This window comes from Falco biarmicus, chromosome 5 (genome assembly GCF_023638135.1).
Source record: "Falco biarmicus isolate bFalBia1 chromosome 5, bFalBia1.pri, whole genome shotgun sequence".
Taxonomy (NCBI): domain Eukaryota; kingdom Metazoa; phylum Chordata; class Aves; order Falconiformes; family Falconidae; genus Falco; species Falco biarmicus.
The window spans coordinates 55441294-55459102 of record NC_079292.1 but is presented as its reverse complement, the minus strand read 5'-3'; the positions used below and the strand labels follow the sequence as shown (position 1 = coordinate 55459102).

At 37.8% G+C, this 17809-nt stretch overlaps 1 protein-coding gene across 1 annotated transcript in view; it reads right to left on the bottom strand.

Moving 5' to 3' along the window:
* Positions 1–13976: 13976 nt before the first annotated feature.
* IFT56 (intraflagellar transport 56) overlaps positions 13977–17809 on the bottom strand; it is a 55236-nt gene continuing 51403 nt past the window's right edge. The window contains exons 17-18 of the mRNA XM_056341421.1: positions 16515–16648; positions 13977–15169 (exon numbers count right to left, since the gene is read on the bottom strand). Coding sequence (XP_056197396.1) covers positions 15058–15169; positions 16515–16648 — 246 coding nt within the window. The 3' untranslated portion in view covers positions 13977–15057. The remainder of the gene's footprint in view (positions 15170–16514; positions 16649–17809) is intronic.

Below are 17809 nucleotides of genomic sequence, written 5' to 3'. Positions count from 1 at the left end.
CCAAACTGCATTCACCACAGTGCTTGATGTTGTCCTCTCATTACATATGAAATCTTTTGACTTGACAGCTTACTTTCATCCAGACTCTAGAGAAGATCCATGACACTACAGTAGTGTTATTGAAGGTTATGATTTCATCAACAGGGGATGGAGGCCATTCCAGAATAATGATTGCAGCAGCAAGTCAGCAGAATGACTGACCTGATCTGAGGCTCTCCTTTTGAAGCTTGAAAGGCTTTGTTGAGCTTTATAGTCAAAGGGACTTGTTTCATCTTAAAACCTTGCATGTTCTAGTATGACTAGTAATCTCAGTAGAGGTATTCCTCGAGTTTTTTACTTTCAGTGTCATAATAAAATTATTTGGAAATCCCACTTGTTCTGTTGAGAATTTCATACAGTTATCTGGTGATGCAATGTATTTCTGGATTCAAACTGAGTGAGTCTCGCTAAGCTCCAGACCTGGAGCTCCTGCCAGGAAGATTCTAGTTTTCATGAAAGTTTCTATGTAGTCTATGTTGTTAAACCTTGTGATGGTAGAAAGGGGCCTTTCATCAGCAAAAGAGCAATTTATTGCTCTGCAAACAGAAGTCTTACATGGAAATCTTGGGCTTTTCTGTAGTTCTGCAGAATGCTTGTTTTCAATTGCCAGATGGGAGACTAGACATTGAAGTAAGTACAACAGGGGTACAACAATTTCCGTTTGCAGGTGATATTTGGACATATCCATGGAAAGGGGTGAAGATAAGCTGTGCATTTCAATAATCCAACCTGAAAACTCAGTTCTTTCCTTCAGTCCCCTGAGGTTTGTATTCACAAGTAATGAATGTAGGACAGGTACTCTACAAGAATAGCACTTTTGAAAGTATCTGAATTCAGTACTTTGTTGTAGCATAGCTACACCTGGAAGCACATCCTGGCCATATTTTTAACACGCTTTTTAAGTAGGAGAAAAACAAGCTGGATAGGAATAATTCATCTGACCCATGATAGGGTTACAGAGAAAAACACAAGTATTTCTTGGAAATAGTTTCAGGTTCTAAGTTATGAGATTGCAGCCTTTTGCACCTATGGTTTTCATAGATATTTACAGCTTTGTCTATATACCCCCTCTTCCTCTCTTCTGAGAGTTTAATTAATGAATAAACCCTCAAATATATATGTTACCTAACTTCTGAGCATCTCGGAGCACACATCTTTTTATGAGGCTTAACATTTGTTTGTGCAACTAGGCAAACAGTAGTTCTGGATCTTTGAATTTAAAGTGAAGTTACCAAAGACAGCTTGCTCTGGATCTGAGTATCTGAACTAAATGAGAAAGAAACTTGGCAGCAGATCCAAGCATAGCAGTTACTGGAATATGTTATCATTACATTTGGTCTAAGATACTGGAAGCACTCAGAAAAGACTCCCAAGTAATAAACCAAATCCACTAGATCTTAAGTTCTCCAGGAATTTCTTTTTTAATACATCAGGAGAGTTCCAGGCTTGTGCTCTATCAAACAGATTCAAAAGGAGTTAGATTTTTATTTTTTTCATCATTGTTTTTCTGTTCTGCTACCTGTATTGTTCTCTGGCATTAAGCTCTGTCTCAGGTATTGTTTGTACACAGTATAATGTGCTGCGCTTGTCAGTGGAGCACAAAAAAACTAAAATAATATTAAAAAAGTAACTAGATATGATCACCAGTTATTTTGCTTTCTCTCAGGACATTATGCTAAAATAGTCCAACACAGAACACAGATTCCTTCCTTTTGTACGTTATCTGAATGACACTTAATAATGAAAATTGTCTCTTGGAAGAGGCACATTAAGAGTTTTTTAAAAATGTAACAACTGCAGAAAGAGAGTAATTATGAGGTGAATTTGAAGCAGCTTTTTATTTAATTGGTGAAAGCCAGTATGAGCAGGCCATACTGTTGTCTCACAAACGGAGTTTGTTACCCACTGTGCAAAGAGCCGATCTCACACACAGAGCCAAGATACCATGTATTGCATGTCTGTGCAGAGACGGGGTCTAGGTGTTAAATCCACAAAGCTAGCCCACCTCTTAACACATGGTAAAACATTTTATACACTTTGAACAAGTGTTTATAATTACATTTAGTCACACAATTCTCATTGGTTCTTACAAGCCTTATCTCCATTTAAAGGTACAGTATTCTTTCTTTTCACTGCATGTTCTGTGGGGAGAGGGCTTTGTTAGCAGAGGGCTCTCTGCTGGAGGGTGGACCTTTTAGTATGTTAATTAGCATAGTTCATACATAGTTCAATTAGTTTTCTGTTTGGTCTCATTAACTATTTGATTGTCTGAGTTTATCTTGTGCCCCAGCTTGAGGTATTTATGGTGTCTATCCCTTCTCCCAAGGCCATGTTCCACCAACTGTTCGTAACATCCTCAGTCTTTCAGACTCTCTTCTGTTCTTCACTACAGATATTCATATATTTTGTCTAAATTCCAAGTAAATAACAAACTGGCCTTCAATTAATCACATATCTGCAAGCTGGTCTGTCAACTACAGTTCCCCCCTTTCAGACCAAGAACACTTTTCTTTAGATGAGTCTCGCCTTATCACCTGATTGCATTATCAACATTGAACAACACCTACAGGTACATTGAATCAATACATAAATACACACAAACACTAAGAATCCAATTATTAGTATGCTTCAAGTCAAAGAAGACTATTAACCTATTTAGTTTGTTAATTTCTATTTTCAGAAGTCGGTATACTTGTAAAGATACAATAACAATATTACTACTCCTAATGATGTGAAGTGGAATAAAATTTCTCCCTGTGTGCAATCTAAATGAACTTCTGGTTCCCAATTCATCCAGGTGCAGCACATTGATTCTGTGTTAATTTCAATTTTAAAGGTCCGGTCTCTCTTGACTTCCACTCTTTCAGACGGGCACTCTTCACTCCAGTATAGTGAATCCAAAAGTCTATTCCCTTTACCTTGACCCTTGTGGGTGTGACTAATAATACCAAATATGGTGCTTTCCAGTGTTCTTTCAGAGGTTCATCTTTCCAGGTTTTGATATAAACTGGATCTCCCGTTTGGAAGGTATGTACTGGGGTGCCCAGAGGTACAAGAGCTCTTTCGTTCAGGTGCCTGTGAAGCGAAGATAGTGTATGTCCCAACGATAACACGCATTCAGTAAGCACCTGATTTCTGCTTATATGCATCTGATCACTTTCCCTGTTAAGAGACTTACTGGGTATGGTTTGCCTTATAAAATTTCAAAAGGACTAATTCCTTCTTGAACCCCAGGAGTAATTCAGATTCGTAATAAAGCTATGGGTAAGACATCTATCCATTTCATTTGTGTTTCTTGGCATAATTTTGAGATTTGTTTGTTCATAGTCTGATTCATTCTTTCTACTTTCCCACTAGATTGCTGTCTCCAAGGCGTATGTAAGTCCCAATCACACTGTAAAAATTTGGCAATTTGGTGCACTACCTTAGCAATAAAATGAGGCCCATTATTTGATGCCTTTCCCTTGAGTATTCCAAATCTAGGAATAATTTTTTTCAATAACACTGATTACTTCCCTTGCTGTATTGGTTTGACATGGGAAATCTTCTGCCTATCCAGAAAATGCATCTACAAGTACCAGCAGATATTCATACTTACTGTTGCCTAAATTCCCCAGTTACCAAATTCTGATCTAATTAAACAAGAATGTGCATGGCGTTTGGGTCTGGCTGGCCCACCTGCTCAAGACTTTAATCCTCAAGTACCCACCATCTCAAGTCATCAAAACTGATGACTGAAAGTACTTCTAATCAAGGGAGTCAATCCCAGGAAATAACAGATAACGATAAAAACACCATTATGTAAATTATGCAGAAAGAAGTCTCCAAGTTCTGGCTGCAAGAGGAAACAAGCTGATATGGTGTTGTGATCATGAATTCACACTAGAAGCGAGAAACTGGTAACCAATCCTGTGCGTGAATGAAATGAATATGTAATGTACTATGAATATGCACATACTCTACTGCATATAACGTGTACCCTCGAGTATGATGGTGTGCGTGTTAGGAGAAAGCAGGCCCCATGCACCCAACGCTGCAACAAACCACCGTCAGCTTTCTAAACTATCATTTGCTTTGGAGGGTGTTCCTGATAACGATTTTCAGTAACAATTACATCTTGGTAATGCAGAGGAATCTATTTGTGAGTATTTCTCTGGAGTATGTCCCCTCTTAACTTGTCCTGGAGGGATTATTTTCTGTATTTTTTGATGATGATGATGATGATGATTATTGTCTAAAAATTTAAATTTCTTTCTCATGTCATAATTTTTATGCAAAACAAAGAACAAAACAACTTACGGTACTGCATCCATTTACCCACTCTTCTACAGAAAATAATGAACTGCAATATAGTATTTTAATTCAGAGTCCCGTTTTCTGGTCATTTCTCACTGTTGTCCAGCTTATACTTTGGGATTTTCTTTTAGTTGAGGGATCCCCACTGAAATAGTTTCAATTTTTCAGGATGCATTCTAAAGGAGTGCAAAGGGGTATCTTGGTGGAGGAACCAGAACCCATATTATTTTCTAGGAAATTTTTCTTTACCCAGGACTTTGTTTAATATAGTTTCCTTTCTCAAGCGTCTACATACAGAAGTCAAAATAAGTAGGTATCTGGTAGGTAGCTGACAAAACAAAAATGTTGGCTTTTATCTTACATTAAAAATAAGGTAGAAACCAGGACAAGTCTCATGCTAGAAAAGCAAAGGGATTTACAGGAGCGTGTATCATGGCAGTGTGAGTTCCTCAGCCAAAGGGGAAGGGAGTGTTCTCTATCATCTGTGCCGTTCATGTGCAATTCCTCAATGAGAACTTAAAAACTGACACAACCTCTGTATGACTGGTGATTTTTATGCTCTACAGAACATTGTAACATTTTTAAAGCTAATAAATAAAGTAAGATTGTGAATGGTGAATGCTGTACCACTTATCTAAAGGATGACGCGCCTATGTTTAGTTAGGGTCAGGAGATGTCCAGGGACCCTTATTACAACAGGACGGATGCACAGACTGCTAAGTCCTTGGGTTGGTTATCTTTAAAAAGGGACATTTTGTCTTAGATTCCTGTTGTACATGCAACGTGGCGAAGATGGAGACTTTAAACATGACCGCTAAGGAATAGAGTCTGCATAGAGACAACTCCTCAAGGACACTGTCCAGGCGCAAGATAAGTTAATGTTGTTAACTTGAAGATGTGATGGGTCCTTGAATGGAATGTGCTGATTGTCCAGGTGTGAGATATGTTAATGAGTTCCCGGAAAGTTGATGAATAGACATGAGTGACTTGTATAAGGAGGGGGCTGAGGGGTTCCCTCGGTGTCCATGACTTTGGTGGAGTGATCCCCCATGCACCCAGTGCTGCCAATAAAGGATACTTAAGTCACTACGAAATTTTGACTTCGTTCTTTAAATTAATTGTTAATTTAAAGGCACCTCAGAGAAAATTCAAAGCCTCATGTGCTGAGTTTACACAGAATAGCAGGTTAGGAAGAAAAAGGCCTGCGAGAAAATGGCAAGAAATACATGTTGGCCGAGGAAGAGCAAGCTGCTCCAAGAAGCTGCTGTTGGGAACAGCTTTCGGTCCTGGAGAGAAGGTGAGATACTAAGACATGACACATCAGATCTTAAGTGGGTGTATTTACCAAGCAGAACATGGGTAATTTTTTCCCTCAGATAACGGCAACAAAGTCAGTTGTAACTAACAAGACAAGAACACTTTTCGAGTTGCGTTGTATTTTTTACTTAATTATTAATAATTGTTCTGCTCCCAGTGTCAAGATTTCTTGCTGGAGCAAGCATGCAGGTTTCATCTTTAACTTTTCCTGATGTTAAGGGTGAATCCAGTTGAGAGTGACAACTAAGCTTTTAACTTCTCCAGTACTAGTGATTCTAGGTGAAGTGGTGTATAGGCTCCGTGTATTAAATGAAATTAATTTGAGAATGTCAGTGTCTGAGAGGTTTTCTCTGCCAAGCAGTGAAGATTAGTTATGAGGTCTAAAATCACTATGAAGTTCCTCTTTGCAGGTTTACCCCTTTACTTTTCTAAGGAGTGAGAAACAGGTTAAAAAAAAAATTAGATACCTTATAAGTGGTCACAAGAAAATTTAAACCACCAAATTACCAATGATAAAATCAACTTCTAACTAAAATCCTGGAATTTTCTTGTAGATGTAAAGAATAGCACGAAGAATTACATCAGAAAAATAAACACAGGGGAGATTTTGTAGAGGAGTGCCCAGTAACAAAAAAAAGAGAAAAAAAAAGAAAAAAAAAAGGGTCTTTTTTATTAAACAGACAAATGTATAGAAAGGGAGCAGAATTCAATGAACTGGTGAAGAAATGGTGAGAAGCATCTGCCTGTCATGTGTTGAGTGTGACTAACAATGTCACCCCAACTGTACTTAAGATGAGTTTAAAATTCAAGAGGAGCTGCCCCTGGAAATAACAGATTTCCTTAATGGTAGTTCCTCTGGGAATCACACTGCTCATTTGGCAGTGTAAAACCACCAAGATTTTTACGGAGATTGAGAGGGATTATGTGCTCTGGGAGTTGTCCCTCGCTTTTTTCCTCATTTACACCATTTCTTTAAAGGTACTTGCAGCATGGGATGCTTGTCTCCTATGAAAAGCCTGTTCCATCAGGCCAGCAGCCCTGGAGGCTGCCGAAGAAGATTACCGGCCTGTCTGAAACTTTGGAGTCAGGTTACTGTCTTATCTTTGTATTGTTGTCTGCTGGTTTTATTCTTCCAATAGTAATTAAAAACACACAAGAATAAATGAGTCACATTGACGTAGCTACTCCACCCACCTGCAACAAGAATAGGGATTGGCCAGGTAGGGAATTCTCAGCTTGAATGGCAATTTCTACACTAAAAGCAGTAGTAATGCTGTTTAATGAGGTAGAAGGGTCTGGAAGTAATTCTCGGCAATACAAAAGGTAATGTGCCATAGATTTGCTCTTGGGGAGGGTTTCTCTTGTGAGCATTGACAAGACAAACACTGTCACAGTGCCCAAACCGCAGGCCAGACTAGCCTTGGTCACTTGCCACTGTGATATTTTCTGGTTTTTTTTTAGTGAAATACAAATATTTTAATAATTATTATCAGAAATGTCTTTAATTTATTAAATACTGTAATCTATTAAAATTAAGTATGGTTACTGTTCAGAAAACACCTGTTAAGCAATGTTCACCCTCCTAAATAGGAGAATTACATATAATACATATGTAGATGGCAAAGCAACCTTCTAGGAATCATAAAGACATACAAGATAATATTTGGCTGTGACCTTGGAAAAATTTTCTTTCGATTTTTCTCTAGTTCCTCCTTCAGACTGATTTTACAAAACCTCCAATTTCCTAATCTTTTTTTTTTTTTTCAGTGCCTCTCAGTGTTATTGAAAACTGCAACCAGGAATACTCTCCAAAGCAAATAAGAGTTTAGAAAGCCAACACTGGTTTATTGCAGCGTTGGGTGCATGGGGGGATCTTTCCTCCTAACACGCACACCAACATACTCGAGGGTACACATTATATGCAGTAGAGTACTTGCATATTCATAGCACATTACATATTAATTTCATTCACGCACAGGATTGGTTACAAGTTTCTCGTTTCCAATGCAAACTACTGGCATCCTCAGACAGTACCGCTGAAGTTTTCTACCAACTACACGTGCTCCCGAAGCGGGGGTTTGCCCTCCTTTGGGGGGCTATTTGAGTTGGAGGTCTCAACCTCCCACTACCACAATTACCTTTGCCCTACTTCCAACTAATTTTCTGTAGGTTGCAACACCTTATCAGCTTGTCTCCTCTTGGCCAGAACTTTCTTGGCTTCTTTCTGCATAATTTAGATAACGGTGCTCTTATCATTATCTGTTCTTTGTTTCCCAAGGTTGACTCCCTCGATTAGAAGTGCTTTTGTTCATCGGTTTTGACGACGACTTGAGTGGGTGGGTCAGCTTGACCTTAATTTTGTGCACATACTTGTTTAACATAGTTAAACACTAAATCAGAGTGGTAATTTGGGAGTTCAGGCAACATCAGCACTTTGGAAACTGCTTTTACTTACATAAATGTTCTACATCTAAATAAGTGCACATTATCACAGACAGCTGAGGGTGATTGCATAAACAAATTGCCACATTTTTAACATTCATACAAGCTTACGATCTGAATCGTCAGAAGCACACTTTGCATGTGCTGTTCAGCATTTTCATATGTTCATGATTTTATTTCCAAGCCAAATTGCCTTCAAAAAGCAAAGCGCATATTCATCACTGAGAATTAACTACATACCGAGCTTGCAGATTCAACACAAAGCTGCTTTTGAGTTGCCACAGTATTAAAAATAGCATCTGAAAAATTGCTTAGGAAAAACGATTTTCCATACATGAATAATTTAAATAGACAAATGGAGTTTTATTAAACTCAGTTTTCTTACCACCTCAAGTTGTATTTTAAGAAGACATATGAAATTTAAAGATTTTTGAGCATATTAAAACAAGTGTAGAATAGCAGTGATAGCACTGACAATTTTAAGAACATAGTTGATGCTACAGATCAGAAATGCTTGTGAAAACAAGCTACATTTTCTGTATGACATCTCTATTTCAAATATCATTGTTCTGGCCTTAAGAGAATCCATCCTTACCTTGGTAAGTAATTGTACAGTCAGACTTAACTTACATTGAGTACTTACCTGAATACTTCCTCATTGTTTTAAGAGATTGTTATTTCTTACTGTTGTCCTGATTTCTAGTCCTCTATAGGACTAAGCATATTTTACAAATCTGAACAAACCTTGCCTTGAATGCCTGTGAAGCAGAGCAAGGCAACTAATGCCCAGAGGTGGGGTGAGGGGAACAAGAGATGCATGGAAAACAGCAGCACTTCGGCAGTACTTTGTGGCAGTCCTGTAGGGCCAGTCACGTTAGTGGATAGATAGGGCATTAGTGGATAGATAGGATGGGAAAATACTCGGCAGGGAACGAGAGTGTGCAGAATGAAAAGCAGACACAGCAACAGAACCTGGTCAGGAATAACTAGCTAAACTGAGCGGGAAGTATTGGAAAGCTTGCCTCAGAAATTACTTTGCTGTGACCTGAAAACAGCTCTTCTGCCTTTAAACAGTGGGGGAAACCACCATTGTTTTATATAAGTAAATAATGTCCCAGTTTGTTCAGTGATGACTACATTCAGCACATGTGCCATCATGAGTAAGTCAGACAAAAGTTAAGATTGGACTTGTAGAGAATAGCAGTATTATGATAAGCTTCAGTATTGGGAATATACCAGGCAGTTTAAGACCTGGTTTATCTGGTTTTGTAATTTAATTTTTCTAAAGTTTTCTTAGACACAACTATCAAGAGATAAATTTACATGTGATGTGAATTAATTCACTAGCTCTGCAAAGTAAGACATTGTATTTTGTCACATAATGGCTACCTACATAAAGGCCTCACCCACTGATGTGAGAGAAGAAATATTACCCGTAGCTTTAGAGTAGATGGCATAACAATCCCACCATGATTAAGGACAAAATCATCAAAGAAAATTATAACTGTAGCAATGCGCAATGTAACTGTTAGAATTGAAGCATGGTTCTTTTCTACATGACATACACCATCTCAACATTATTCCATATATAATTAAAATATATTACTATATATTATATAATCCTGCTCTGTTGTGTGTGGTTTCTCACAGAACCGACTGCATGGAAGTCGCTTATGGTGATCAAGGAACAGATGGTGGAGTCTGAGGCTCATCACTCATCCCTAGGTAAGGGCCAGCTTAAGGTGTGGTTTGAGGACTTGAAAAAAGCAGTGCTGGGTCCATTACCGTGCAGCTCAGAGACACCAGCATCGGTACTGTCTCACTTTTCAGTTAGATTTAGCTGTGTCTGAGAACGGCTACAAACTACCGCACAGCATATTTCCTGTCAAAATAACTTAAATCCCAGGTTCTTGAAGATCTACTTGTATAAACATTTTAAAGACCATTACTTATTTTACTACATTCATTATTTTAAATTCTCTTAAAAAATTACTAAGAATAATATTATGTGGAGCATTACTAAGAATGATATAATGTGGAGCAATTAAGCACAATACAGTGTGTAAGTATGAATTGAAACAGTTCTCCTTTTAATTTGAGGAATACACTACACTGTGGCTTCTCAAAAGTCCCAGCTCTTACTAAATATATTTTTTATTTTTAAATCTATAAATAGATGCTAGTGTAATTCATCAATGAAGCAAGACTGATGAGGAATTTAGGAACTGTCCCTTGCCCAGAGATGTGAAATGCCTGCCTTATTTGTTCCAAATGAAAGTTTAAACTCTACAAGGTCAAAAGTAAAGCTTTTGGTGTGTGGCTTCAAAATGTGATTACAGGGCAAAAAAAAGTTGTTTCAAATTCTGCAAGCAGCCTTGAACAATTGGACTCCATCAATCTTTCTGGGATGCTGTAAGGTTCATCTAATAAAGAATGAATAGGAAGTATTAGCTCCCATGACATGGATCTTTTACAACTTTAGCTGAATACAAAAATATTGCAGTTATACAAATTCAATACATACATTTCTAATGTCATATACTTAATTTAAAAGAACAGCATAATAAGTATCTGTAAGGTACATGTTAAATAAGTTGAGAATGACAAATGATGAAAAGTAACCATCAGTAATCATTAATAGAATGTATTGAGGGTTTAATTTAGTGGGTCCTGGAATAATGGAGGATCCAACATGTCCCTTGATGATCCAGATATAGAGGTAAAACATCACTTTTAATAATATGCTGCAGAGAAACAGACTAGTAATTAGTGAGAATAAGATAGTCACACAGAGTGATCTGCATGAGCTATAAAATGAGCCCATTTGAGCAAAATGTATTTTTTGTAGAGGTAAAGGTAGGCTGTCTCTTCCAAAAGGTAGACTGTACCCTGGAAAATACCAGTTCTGGAAAAATCCTAGATGTCACATCACAGTCGAGAAGCAGTTTAATGCAAGCTCCCCCTGTGACAGTATGCCAAAAAGGGTGAACAGAGTCTTTGAGTACACAGGTAGAAGACTAGTAAGCGGCAGTATGGAGAAGCATATTGCAGTATCACATACAGTGATAAAGTATGCCCAGTGCTCCATGGCCATGTTTTTTTAAAAAAAATCTGTTGACAATCTGAGGCCAGGAAAACAGCCTTTCAAGGGACGCTGTCTTTCAGACAGACAGAGGTGACTTGCTTGCAGTTTAGGAATACCTAAGGATGAAAAAATCCCAACACCACCCCACCAAAAATCCAAACCAAACCAAAGAATGCTATGCTTCAATGACTTAACAGCAAAGATGAACACTGGAAGAATCAAGTATTAGAAAACAAGGCCAAACAAGCTGAATTTAGAATTAAGGTACAATTTCTAAAAGAGCAAAGGCGATTTAACCATTTGAACAAATTACAAAGTAAAACTATGGGGTTTCTATTATCCACATTCAAATTGAGACTTAAGTTTTTCTGGCAAATATTTTTATGGAAAGCCCAATTAGTTATTGGATTCAACACAAAGATTAGCCAGTGAAATCTACTGTCTTGCACTATGTCGGGTCACACCAGATTATCTAGTAGTGAATTAATGACTTCATTTTAAGGGTTACTGATACATTTTCATGCAATTATCTACTTAATCAATGATCAAATGAATAGATTAAATGGGCAGAAGGAACTCTGGAAATAAAAAAAGAGTGACCAGAAGTTACTTCTGGAGATAATGCAGGGAAAATCTGGTTAAAGAGTAAACCAAAGCGTAACCCTCAGATGTGTTCCTCAATATACATATAGCTCCCATATAGTGAAGCTACATGTAGTAACAGCAATATATGTAATTATTTTGTGCCTCAGTCTTAGGAGCTAATGGCCAAGTTCCTTATTCAACTGTAGATGATTTTCTGAGCAATCTTCAAGCTGAGCGAACCACATGAACCTAAATGCCTGCTACAGTCCACAGAGTTGGAAGGTGATGTGACGGATCCTTCACAATGAACTTGCCATCTCCAGTGTCGTGCAGTACTTGGTTCCAGCTATTACTACACTTGGAATAATTCTGGAATCCAGCATCTATCTTCTAAGAGGGTTGCTGTTGTATTGTATCAGTTCAGACGCTCGCCAAAAGGTGTTATTCTGGAACTCACTTGCAGCAACAGGTAGGATAAATGTCCTCCCCTGCAGTGTAATACACTTAGAAGTTACTGGCATAAATGTTGTTCAGGTATTACAACGTTTAATTGAAGGTCATCTTCCTTATCTATCAGGAATGGGTCAGGGCCCAACTGAAAGCAGTTACATGCTGTTTTGGGTTTGGCTTTCTCCACCTGTCACTACTAATGGTATGACTGCTAGCACAGTACCTTCTGTGCATTCTCTATAGCTTTTTTGCCAGAATCAGATGCTTATTCAGAGTATAAGAAATTACTGTATTTTCCATACTCTTCCTTGAAATTCTAATGATGCAGTGATTTCTTTCTGCCTTAGTTTCTCTTCCACTACATTATCTGAAATGCCACTGTTTCAATTTTCTATTACTTACTCCTGCCCCAGTAAACTTCCCTGTTTTCCTGACTCTGCACATGCATTCTTCACTGCCTGCTTGTTCTGTATATGTCACTTCTGTTGTTTTTCTTCATATTTAACTTCACTCCTAGCTGTCCTAAATAGAGTACCTTGACTCCTTAAATAACCACAGCTCAGGGAAATACGGAAATGGGCAGGGATAAGATTTTGTTAACTCTGCCTGAGAAACAGCTTTAGAAATTCTTTATTAACTCCCCTTTCTGTATCAGCTAAGGCAACTTCTATTTACACCTCTGTTCTTTGAATATGATCTCAGATTAAACAATAGATGGTCTTAGAATGTATTTCTAAGGTAAAATAAACACCAATATTTCAGCACTTTTATTGTTCTGTATTTTTATAGTACCTACACATCTGTTCCATTACCAAGACCCTAAATGCTAGGACAATATGTAATATATCTTTTATTTCATCACTGCTCAAGTCGAAGCCCTGCAGTCCCTGTTCTTTATGTCTTACATGACAAAAGCTTTATTACCAGGCAATGAAATGCACTGTGCTAAACCCCACATTATTTAGCATATCAAATACGACTTTGTGACTATAGTGAATAAAGGTAAGGTTTTCAAAACTTGTTCACTGGTCACAGACAGAGAATTTAAAATTAGTCCCCAAGCCCTTACGCTGCAATGCCGTCACACATTTCAGAAGATTCAACCAACATGTAAAATGGTCTGCAATGGATTTGGATGTTCTTCAGCTCTCTTGCAAGTTAAGCTTCAATAAAGGGAGTAATTAGATGTGTTTAACATCTGCTACAAAGCCACCAACACAATTTTTTTTAGCTTTGTACCAAGACTCATAATTGTATTCCCGACCTGCTTCCAAGTTAATTTAACAGGGAAGGAAAAAAAAAATGCCTTTTACAAGTGAAACACATTTTGTAACTGCTTTCAGTGAAAATCCTGCTCCTTTCACACCTCTTATGAATGCGTATAATGTTGCCCCTGCTCCTGCTGAAAGGCTTTATTATTGTTGCTAGTATGATGGATCAGTTTTGTAGATGTAAATGCAAGTAGCTGCAACTATCAAAAGCACTTCTAGATACCTGAATGACGACACCCACAGCTTTTGCGTAAAGCAGTAAAGACACTAACATGTTATATGGCAAAGGTGTATACGTTCCATATACACCCAGCCTCCTTATTTTCAGCACACTACCATAAAATCAGGTCCAAGGCCATTGGCTTGCCTTTGACTGATTACTGAATGTGCATTTATTTAATGACCAGTCACAAATCTGCCCTCTTCCACAGAAAAATGAATATACTATTTTAACTTCTGCAGTATGAAGCAACATAGACCAGCCATTCAACTGTAGATTCAATTAAGAACTTTAATCAAAGCACAGACAGTAGAGAATAGAGTATCCTGAGTTTCATTCCGAAAGATAAAAATAACCATCACAAGTATTTTACAAATCTAGAAAATGTAAATTTTCCTTTTAAAGTAATATACAAATGTTTTTTCACTATAAAACGTATAATAAATTTCTATGTTACAACTATTGCCTTCTTTTAGAAGTATGTATTCCCTGAACCGTTTGCAAAAACCAGGAGAGTATAACAAATCCAAAAGTATAATAAATATATTGCTAATGAAGGTGGTAAATGCTGAAGTGATTCAAAACATCCAGTTCTTTTATCCATCTGATTGCTAAACTAAATGGATTACTCAAATTATATTAACATGAATAAATGTTTTGAGTGTCAAACCTCAAAGCAAGATGAACAATACAGTCAGTCAAATCTCTATGGTCTGAAAAAGATAGTAAGAGAGAAAACAATTCTTATAAAAGACCCTAAGAAACGAAGGTATTAGTTATTGAGATTTATTCAGAAAAAGACAGCACTCAGAATATGGTTTGTATTTTACCCTTCTATTTATATATAGCAGTCTTTTTGTATTATCTGATACACTAGTACTGGCTTTTGGTTGTCACCGTCATCCTCTCTACTTGCCACATTCCATCATTTGCTGAAGTAGATCTTTCTCAGTCATTTAACAAATGATTCTTCTCTGAAGGCCAGAAGACTTGCTGAAAAAAACCTCACAAAGCAGTCCAGTACCTTGCGCAGAGAAATCTGGGGAACATCTGAGAAACACTTTGACTTGGGTGCAGCTGGAATTACTACTAAATACTGAAAGTTTGAATGAGGAATAGAGGTGGTGTAGCAGAAAAAGTACCGATAAAGGTTTAATAAAAATCCCAAAACCCACTTGCTGAATGTTTTGAAATCTCACTGCACTACGCCATTGCTCACCTGGGTCAACCTGCTTGATTGTTTAAAGTCCTGCGAGGAAGGGGATACCCAGAATGCACAGGAGAAATCAAGACCCACATCTTATGGCCACATACACTACAGTAACCAACCCAGTTCATTTTGTGGCACTGACTTAAACAGGGACCCTATTCTCTTTGGCCCACTTTTTCATGATGCGGACAATGTATTCTACTTGAGAATTACCAGTGCTCTTCAGAAGATGCAGTACTTCCCGTAGAGTCTCTCTACAAAGGTGAAACACAAAGATTTAAATGAAGATAAGACCCAACTGATACAAGAAACAACTACTTGCATCAAAGCTATTTTGCAAAACATGGTTCCTAGACAGAGAGGTCCATTCATCTGCAGATCAGGAATAGGTAAAAACGCACAGTAGGTGAGATCCCAGGGGACAAAAAAAAAAAAGAAAAAATAAAAGTCTTTTCTACAATTGCAACAAGGAGAGAAATTAAAAGCAAAAAGTCAGCAAAATTAATTAATTTGGAGTTTAATATGCATGTGTGTGTGTATTTATATCCTTATTCTTGCAAAGTAGTTCCCTAGAAAGCAACTTTTGGTCTTTAATGCTGCTTGCTAGTCTTCAGTATGGCAACATCTAGGTTAATACTGCCAAATCACCTTACACATAAATACAAATAACATGGAAATGAACGTTACCAGTAGGATAAACCAGTACGAAGCTGCAGTTTGCCAGCTACTTTACAGCAAGAACTTGTATGCATATTGAAAAACAAGCAACCTATGTGTCTTTTACTGCATCTACTGCAGGAGTTGCTAAAAGGACACTTGAAGGGTGCGGTAGTTAATGAGATTATACCAGCAGAGAAGGGAATAGAAGGAAGGCGTAGAAGCCAAAATACACACCCACCAGCCATGTATGAAACAGCAGCTTTGGCCAGGGCAGAATGGCCATCTGGTGTCACAGCAGAATATTCACAATGAAACAGTTCTTAAATAACAGCCTCACTACTCTCATTCTCCCATCCAGTGAAATGGGCCAAAAGCAAAATTATCAGTAACACAGATAATTTCCTTTAAGCTTTCATCAAGTAAGTCTATTTGTCTGAAATGGACAGTGTCTTCAGAAAGCAAACTTCAATGAAAACACAGTCTCATCCACTCATTGTTTAGAGAAGTCACATCCTTCCTACAGTGCAGAGTAAATGTTTTCTTAGTTCTGTTCTGTGAAACTTAAAATGTCATGGGACAGTTTCCCATTCTTATGCCATCAACATGAAACGAGGTTCTTTTCCCTCAGTTCATGAACATACTACATTTATAATTTAGCTCTTCCTAGTATAATGACTAATGTATTTTGGTTTCCTGCAGTTCTAGCATTCACTTTTAAGTTATTCTCCATTTTTTATTCTATAAATGTTAGCGTGGAAGATACACTTCAAACTGAACGCTGCATATAGAACAACTAGCCCAGAGAGTCTATTCTCTGAAAGGTCAATAAAGAATTGGAAGAGGATACGTAGTCCTAAAGTAAGGTTACGATTCTGGCTTACAGCTAACTGGAAATAGGAAAAGAGTAAAGTAAATTCATATCTAACACAGAATACTCACTTTGCTTCTCGGCCAGCTAAGATCATTTGAAAGACACCCACACAAGCACCCCTCTTGCCTTCCCGGTGTTCAGGATTACTGTCCAGTCTCTCCAGAACATCAAATGCTTTGGCTGAATAGTAAAACTGATGCATCTGCATAGAAAATGAAACGTTATTTCTGACTATATGACCATCTTTCAGAAGGGAATGAAAAAGTTTGAGCTCAGTTTTCTGAAATCAGTAGTAAGCCACAGAAGCAATTGTGCATTTTCCTGTTTTTCTGCAGGCAGCAAGTGACACAGAACAGGCACATTTCAGTTCTACACAGAGAAACAGGTAGTACTGCACCATTACTGGTCTATGTCTTTGAACATATTACAGACAAACTGCACTGTGATCTTTGTTAGTCAGGAATGATCAGCACTTTTGTTTTGATCATATACAGAGAGACATACTTGGATGTCTTTTGGTTTTAACTCAGAGGTAAATTTTTTTCTTCACTGTTACAGGACAGTACAAAATAAGATTCAGTGACTATAAACCAACATAGGAAAATCACTGTGTACCCTATCTTTTTTGCCTTAGGTTCTCTACTTGTAAATGGGAACAAGAAGCAAGTTGGTTGGCAACAGTCAGTGCGAAATGGGAACAAGAAGCAAGTTGGTTGGCAACAGTCAGTGCGAAAGGAGTGACCACAGTAACTGTGGCTTTTGAAGTCAGCATAACTCATGTGGACCTTATCTATGACTGTGATTGTTTTTCATTCGGGCAAGCCTGAATAGCAATGTTATTTGTGGCTAGCATCTTCCCATGGGAGAGCACAGAAGGTAGACGGAGCATAGCCTCAGCTGGAAGCCTACATCTGCTAAGAAAAAAAGAACAGGCTGTGGGAGTTATGTTTGGAAACTTTAGTCAGAGAACACAGGTACTGCAGAATGAGTCTTCACATAATCTTCACATAAATGGTCATTTTAACCACAGCTGACTGGCAAGTACTTAAATGAATGGGAATAAAGATAGTCAGTATAAACAGTATGAGTTGTGTCAGCTAAAAAGAAAAAAATTGAATACTGATCTTTCCAAACTGGCAGCTGGTCTAGTTCCATTAAGCAGATACTGGTTTAATGTCCTCCTCCTATCTTACATAAAGCAAGAAATGCTTCAACCCAAGTCATGTGCTGTTCCCTATATGGACAAGATGGGCTATTGCATGAAAAGCAGCAAGAAATTAGCCAGAAGTTGTGCATCCCAGCTTCCTCACTGAACAAATTTTGTCAGCATAGCAATCGGGCATCCAGCTACATCTTTTCTCAG